General features: G+C 39.6%; 1 protein-coding gene across 2 annotated transcripts; it reads right to left on the bottom strand.

The window, feature by feature from the left end:
• Nucleotides 1-1,504: 1,504 nt before the first annotated feature.
• Nucleotides 1,505-6,264, bottom strand: SARC_04153 (the record flags this gene model as incomplete). 2 transcript variants are annotated; one of them, XM_014302021.1, is made up of 5 exons in its annotated part: nt 1,505-3,259; nt 3,494-3,596; nt 3,814-3,983; nt 4,881-4,926; nt 5,610-6,264. In XM_014302021.1, the coding sequence occupies 5 exons, from the start codon at nt 5,649-5,651 to the stop codon at nt 2,244-2,246; spliced, it is 1,377 nt and encodes a 458-aa protein (XP_014157496.1). The 2 variants fall into 2 exon arrangements, with proteins under 2 accessions (XP_014157496.1, XP_014157495.1); XM_014302020.1 differs by having other exon boundaries at nt 2,244-3,256; nt 5,610-5,642.
• Nucleotides 6,265-7,672: the final 1,408 nt, after the last annotated feature.

The following is a 7,672-nucleotide window of genomic DNA, read 5'->3' as shown; positions in this document are numbered from 1 at the left end:
TATATATATATCGCTCTTTGAAAGAAGCATGTGTTGTAATTTTCTCGGATAGTCGTAAACCGCTTTCTGTGTGTTGCATGTGACTAACTGGCAACATATCGTATCTTTGACTGTCCATTACGTACATATCGTTGTTTGGCTCTCTTTTCTCGCTTTGTATCTGATGCTGATTCACTCATGATGAATAAGTGGCTGTAAGCTTGTAGGGGAAAACGTCCTTAGATCACTGAGAGCCAAAGCTTCTATCTTTCACGTCTCTTCCTGTTGATGTTCTCTTGTCTTGGCGCGCAATTATAATTTCCTTCAAGATCAGCACGCTGGTTCTTGGTGCTTTCGTACCGTTGTAGTCGCCGTTCGTACGATCTATGTAAGCTATGTATATGCAATATACATATACAGCTGCAGCATGACTTCGCTATTAGGTCGAAGTATATATCGCTGGATCGTGGTGCTGTGATGATTCGCAAACGTTGATAATGATCGCTCCTATAGGGTTTAAATATGGGGTATACAGACCTAAACTGATTGGATGCCAGTGTAACAACTAGGAGTAAATCTATATTCAGAAACTTGTGTAGAATAATAAACCAAATACGTGCGAGTTGCGACATAGCCTGATAAATTAGACAACGCGACAGTATTTTACACAAAATAATTGATGAAGATAAACATTACATAATTAATATTATTGTTGTCATTTTCTCTCTCTTCTCTTGTTGGCATGATGGAACGTTGTATTTAAAAGAGCAAGTGCGTGTGTACTTGCCAATGTTTAATCCGCTAGAGCTACATAGCGCGTATCTGTATATGTATAAACAGGCGAAATCACGAGGCAACCGACTATCTGTGTAATTGTAAGATGATATCATAGTTAGAGTACCTAGCGGCGAAGAGTGTATGGTGGTGTTAATGAATTGATTAATTCGCTGTTCAAGCAGTGTCGACCCGTATCGTCCGGTAACAGACTTAATTACAGTCTCAGCTGCGGCTACTCGACGTTCGTGGTATCTACTATCCCGGCAGAATTTTCACGATTGCTTTATTTTAACATAGCCTGTTGAAACACATTTTGAAAATCAGCCGAACGCAAATATTGTTGGTATTATCTATACAATATAATTTCAAGTTTCGCTCACGTGCTTGGCTGATCACAAGCACAACGTTAACTGTGCATCATGTTTAAAATTTACATATATTTTGAAGATATTATATCGGGCATATATATAGAACATCTGGACACGTATAAATTGCTGTGCAGTAGTTGCGCGAGCTAGTTATTAAATCTGGTGCAACACAAGGCTATATCCAACCACCATACCGAAAAATTAAGCACAACAGAACAAAATAGTATTTGTTGAACTTTGGCAATGGTCTGAAATCTGCTGCAGTAGCACAGGGCATACATTCAATATGAGAATATGAGATTATAAAGAGCAGTATGAAAGAAACGTGCTGCTGTATCCAAGGAACGAATGTAGCATGTACCGCTAACAACAGCCAAATAAGCGAAGTGGAATACTTTAATACTTTCTGACAGTTATCAGATATTTTGTTCCGTCTCGAGCGATTTGACTATAATCAGCGGGTCCAAGTAGTCCTTTATATGGAGCGTGAGGGCACCTCAACCATCTTTCTTAGCAATGTACAAACCGGCTTACGAAAGCTTGTGATATTAACACGATACATCTCTACATTGTGAATGTAAAATAACCAATTAGGACAGTTTAGCTGGGAGGCATAGCAAATAAATTGCTCATTGAGTTCAAAATTGAACAAGCACTCGTCTGATAACATTTCATGTTGCTTTCGTATAGTTTGCCTTGCATAATGTGCTTCACCAAGAAAACGCTGTCCCTACACGAAGTCCTGTGTCGCTTCACGGACTCTCGAGAAAGTATAATAATATTATAAAACTCCTTTCATGACTTGCGAACTAAATAAAACTCTGACCTTATAAATCTATAAATTTAGACCAATATCCATAGTAAATCAAGCAGAAACAAGCAGGTCGGGACCTTGCAATTCCGCTGAATTATCTATTGCTCCCACACCCCGGTTCCGAACCAAATAACTGTCGAGTCATTGCAAGACCATATCTTGTGCTTGGAGCAGATTCGACTAGCCGTTCGATATCGGGTGTTCTTTTGATGTCATTTTACAGCGACGTTTTGGTCGTTTCGCGAAGACCAGCTCGAATAATTATTGAAAATTTGGCATTTTTCCTGCGCCTCTATACAAATAAATCACTCGGACTTGAGCGAGAAGTTAAGATCGCTCATTCCAGCGAGCTCCGAACTCGACGGGGGTAACTTCTGGATCGGCTGATGCATTTGTTGTTGTTGTTGCTGCTGCATCTGCTGCATCTGCTGCTGTTGCTGTTGAACCATAGCCATATACGCTGCCATCTGGGCCATCTCCGGCGTGATCTGCGGCATAACTCCCGATTGCATCCCAAACATGCCCATAAGCATGTTTGGTGGGTACATATTTTGCAAAAAAACGGGCATTTGTGAACCCTGAGGCCCAGACCCGGACATCCCACTGTGTGGCGCGGATGTCTGCGACGACAACGAAGCGCCCTGCGGTGTATAGGTACCCGGAGTATTACCATTGCCGGCACTTGCACCTCCCTGTAATGAATTGTTGGGACCATTACCGTTGATCCCGGAGGATGGGCGTGTCACTAGTCCATTCGCACCGCTTGATGGGGATTTGTACGACGATGGACCAGGGCTGTTGAGATCCGTCACGCCCGGGTATTGGGATAGTAAGTGTCCTGTAGACGAAGGCAGTTCCAGCTCTTTCTTGGGATGTTTGACGCCGGACAGGGAATGGCTTTGTTTGTGACCCAGAGCGGCTGTCAGACTGACTGTGGCCAGCTGAGGGCTCGGGCCTGCGCTGTGTCGGCCTTCTTTGCGGCTGTTGGTGCGTGAGTAAGCGGGTCGTGACATCTGCTGCTGTAGTTGTTGCTGTGAGTCATTCATTTGATTATTACCGGAAATGCCGTTGTTCGCTTTGTTGGATCCATTGAGCGGAGACTGTGCGCTTGACCCCATACCGGTGGCTGGGTTAGTGCTACTGCTGCCTACTCCATTGGTCGACTTCGTGCCGTTCATGGGTCCAGACATCAACGAGGAAGCCTGCATGTTGCTCTTAATCAGCGGAACTGCCCCGTTAAACCCGAGTGGGTTTGCACCCATCGCTTTGGGCCCCATACCAAATCCAGCCGGGTACCCAGACATAGACATCCCTTGACCTACTGTCGTAAGAAGGTAGACATGAATAAATGAAAATCAAGCTATATTCCGAATTAACTACTGCATACTCATAAACGATACAGTAAACCACGCGACTTTGAAAGCTATTTTAACTCCTGTTCAGAGATAACAAGCTAAATTGAACGCGAAACGTCGCAGAAGATATTGCTGGGAATGTTCGTAATAGCAGTGACACGACAAGTAACCAAATACTTTGAATCCAAACATTCCCTTACCTGATGCCTGGTTGTATGCGCCTGGAACCTGCAATCCATGGGCCGCCGCTTGTGATTGGAAGGCCTCCGCACACAGCAATTGTTTGAAATATTGGAGCTCAGCCTGTTAGGAGAAATGCACGAATAATAACTTAGTATGTGATACCGAAACAAGCTTCAACCCTTAAATTGTGGCGTGACCGTTCCCCTGCACAACTCAAATATATCCCTTCTTTCAGTACAGTGTGAGATGCAGCAAAAGTTATCGATAGAATAGCCTTAGACAAATCATAGAAACCATACCCACTAAAGAGCTTGAATTAGAACGCGCGATCACATACTTGGAGCAGCTTAACAGTTTGCTGAAGCTTCTCGCACTCTTCTGTTTTGTTGCTTGCAATTTCCTCGAGCATCTGCATTTCTTGCTTTTTCTTCTGACGAAATCGTGCAGACGCAATACAATTACGTTTCCTGCGATCTACCGCAGTCTCAGGTTTTCCATCTTCGCCTACTGCGAAAAATGAAGAAGTATTTATCGTGAGACGAGATAATAAATTGGCCTAGTGGTAAGGTCACGTCCATACACTGCAGCAACAAACCAACATGTTGCAGTTCTGGTAGGTATAGCATACCGGAAGTATATTACTCTATATATTCTTTCCAACGTCGCATAACTATTAATAAAAAAGAGGCTGGTATGGAGTAGCCATATTCAAAATATAAACTCTATTAATCAATTATATAAATACGTATATACTTCAGAATATATTCATACATTCATACACAAACCACATGCATACTAATTTATAATATTTATGTGTGGGTGCGTATGTATATGCATCTACAAATCAGTGTCTAAATACACACAAACACAGAAGTGCTAACATACACATTATATATTTATATATATATATAATATATATGAGTGTATTTCGTGCGATATTACAAACCAATGTACGCATATTTATATACATAAATACATCAGTATATATACATATACATATATATATATGTATATACGTATGTGTATAATATATATATATATATATATATATATATGTATATATATATATATGTTTAATAAAAATGGATTAGAGTATATGTATACACATACATACATATTATTGTACTTGTATATAATTATAGTATATACACACGAATATATACATATATATGTATATATATATAACACGAGACACGAATATATAAATATATATGTGTGTGTATGTGTGTGTGTGTGTGTGTGCGTGTGTGTTTGTGCGTGTGTGTGTTCTCGTATTTAACAATATATATTGAATATAGTAGGTGTGTGCAGGTGTGTGCTTGTTCGTACAGAGATTGGCGCAATGTGTGCATGTATTTCTAAAAAAACTTAGCCCGCTAAGACGGATATCGTAAAATAACATACGTTCGCCTGCCGACGTAGTCTGATTCAAGTTGAAAATGAAATCCTCCTATTGGCACAAGTAGATGAGAGAAAGATGAGTTCACTTTTATTTAGAAAGCACAGTAAACAGAGGACGGCTATCGCAACAAGCGCATACGTCGTTTGCGACGGAAAGAGGCAACGCGTTCAGAATAGGTTGCTTTAAATAATTGAACAGTACAAAAGAAAATTATATCAACAATAGGCAGAACTCAGTTATTCCAGTACGAGTACAGCTGAGAGTTACTAAAACCACAGGTATAGTAGACTTGCATAAGTGCGAAAGTTGGACTCCGATAATGTTGGTTATCGAACACTCGGATTGTATTTTCTAAACATCAATTTGTGATAAGATGGCTCTATATACTAACATCCCATGCAGAGTACCAAGTAGATTCTTCCGAAATAAAGAGGATTTCGGAAAGCATTAACGGAATAAGGAGGATTTTGGGAAGCACCAACATGTTTAACCTCACTTTCTGAAAGTTTACGAAGTTTTAAACGCCGAAACACCTACACATAAGCGAGAAGCAATGGCATACAAGAAAATTGACTTGTGCGCAGACACAGACAAACTTCCAGCGATAATCTATATCAATCACTCCGTATGGAACACAAACCAATGGTGGTGAAGTGTAAAGAGCTATCGCTTACTATACAAATAAGAGTTCTAAACAATGTTCACCATCAGATGACAGCTAAGGCACTTACCGGGGATTCACGGTCCTCACTAGAGCGCTTCATGGTGTCCATCGAAGTAAACTGCGCTATTTATAGGTGTGACTACAAGTGAAATTTGAATCCTACTGGCCGCTGAAGGTCGAAATAGTAACTATAATAAAGGTGCGTATGGTCACCTCAATACCCCAGTTGGAATCCTAAGGGTTGTGAGTAAGCCTTAAAGCTTGAAGATATAGTAAGCCAGCTTCTCGAAGAAAATGGAGGCTGAACTTAATAGAGCTGATGGTCAGATATGGCAGATATGTATCAACCTTCGTAAACTCGTCAATAACGTAACGTTCTCGCGTGGGAACGTCCTGGTTTTGCACGGATACATTGAATATATGAATTACTTGGTGTCTGTGCTTAAAACACTCAACAATAACCACCGTGTTTCTGTGGTAGACGGTGAGTTATATGATACTTGTAAGGTTTAGACAAACCGATATCGAAGAAGTGGTGAAGTGATTGCAAACTAGTCAAATAGAACGTGTGCTCCGAGCTTCAATGTACATATGTATGTATGCAATTTTAATGCCGTTGATGAAATTATTTACACACCTGTGCGAGGCTGCGGCTGGCAAGCCTCAAAATTGGGCACAACCTTTCGTACATATATTATATAACTTTTTTCTATAAAAATAGAAATCTTCCGATCTCTTTGGGTGCTGTCATTATTTACATATTTACTGTACTACAGTCATACTGATGACTGAATATGATGCACTATAAAAAAAAAATTACCAAGTTAAAAATACGCAGGTTGCCGCTTTTTCTCCAACCAATATTGAGAATCGACGGAATAGTAGATCTAATAAGGCTATCAGAATGGTCCTATAGTCCTCCAATTCGGGACAACTATTGTCCTATACCTCGTTTTCGGTCGCCGGTGACTTTTTTATTGGTCGACATAACGAATTCCAGCCAAAAGTTTAATCTGATGTCGGAAGCGGTCAAGTTTACAAGAGAATTATATAGAATCCAAACCTGCAATTCAGACGGCCTATTCATTGGTTACTGAACCCCGGCGGGATCATGCTTTTTCCCGTCAATAAATGGGGGATTGGGGGAGCATTCAGTGCAATTGGAGCTACGTGCATGACATACTCTCGCGGTATCCATGCACATGATTGTGTGAATGCTATATTTTTTATAATGTATTGTTCAAACTTTAGAGGGCTATGACAATATGTATGAGCCCTTGACCCCGATGTGTTTATGGTTGTAAACTTGTAATCCATTCAAGGGGGGCTTATGTTCAATATCCTATTATCTCTTGTGACTATCTTCTAATATGAATCCCCTATTTTATACAAAAAATAACTATTTTTTTTAAAATCAACTCTCTAGAGAAAGGCCTGAGAGTTGTTCATAATTTGAGCTTTTATATAATGTGCCAACAGCCACGGGAGGAAACCACGTTTACTTGACTATGACTATATTGAATTCTGCAGCTGCTCTCGGAGTCCTTTGTCTATTTGACTTTATTACTATTATTGGCAAGCACCTCCGCGTCCGCGATATCTAAATGTCTCGTCAATTGAATCTCTTGCCTTCCTCTCTAGCGCAGTGGCGCAGTGGGTAAGGGTTATCTGGGTTCCCATCTCAAATTAGTATCACATCCAGCTCTCTTCATATTCATTTACATCGACATCACCCACGTGTTCATTGGTTTGCTGTGACAATTAGTGAAAACATCAAGACGTTTAGTTCCCTGTATAATAGTAAATATGTTCTTAATTTTATTATATGTATCTATACTATTCCGAATCAAATAGTTACAATGCCCGACGTGCCCTGGTTATTCATGCGTATTCCTCTTAGCTCTCGAATACACAAACACATGAATGTTTTGTATATATATATATATACTATATATATACTATACTATATATATATATATATATATATATACAGATGTATATATAGATATTTATGAATATACATGGATGCATATATATATATATATATATATATATAGAGAGATAAATAGATATAATATTATTTATATAATATATATATATTTATGGATATAATATCATATCATATAATAT

Source organism: Sphaeroforma arctica (genome assembly GCF_001186125.1).
Source record: "Sphaeroforma arctica JP610 unplaced genomic scaffold supercont1.225, whole genome shotgun sequence".
Taxonomy (NCBI): domain Eukaryota; class Ichthyosporea; order Ichthyophonida; genus Sphaeroforma; species Sphaeroforma arctica.
This window is presented reverse-complemented; position numbering and strand designations above follow the sequence as displayed.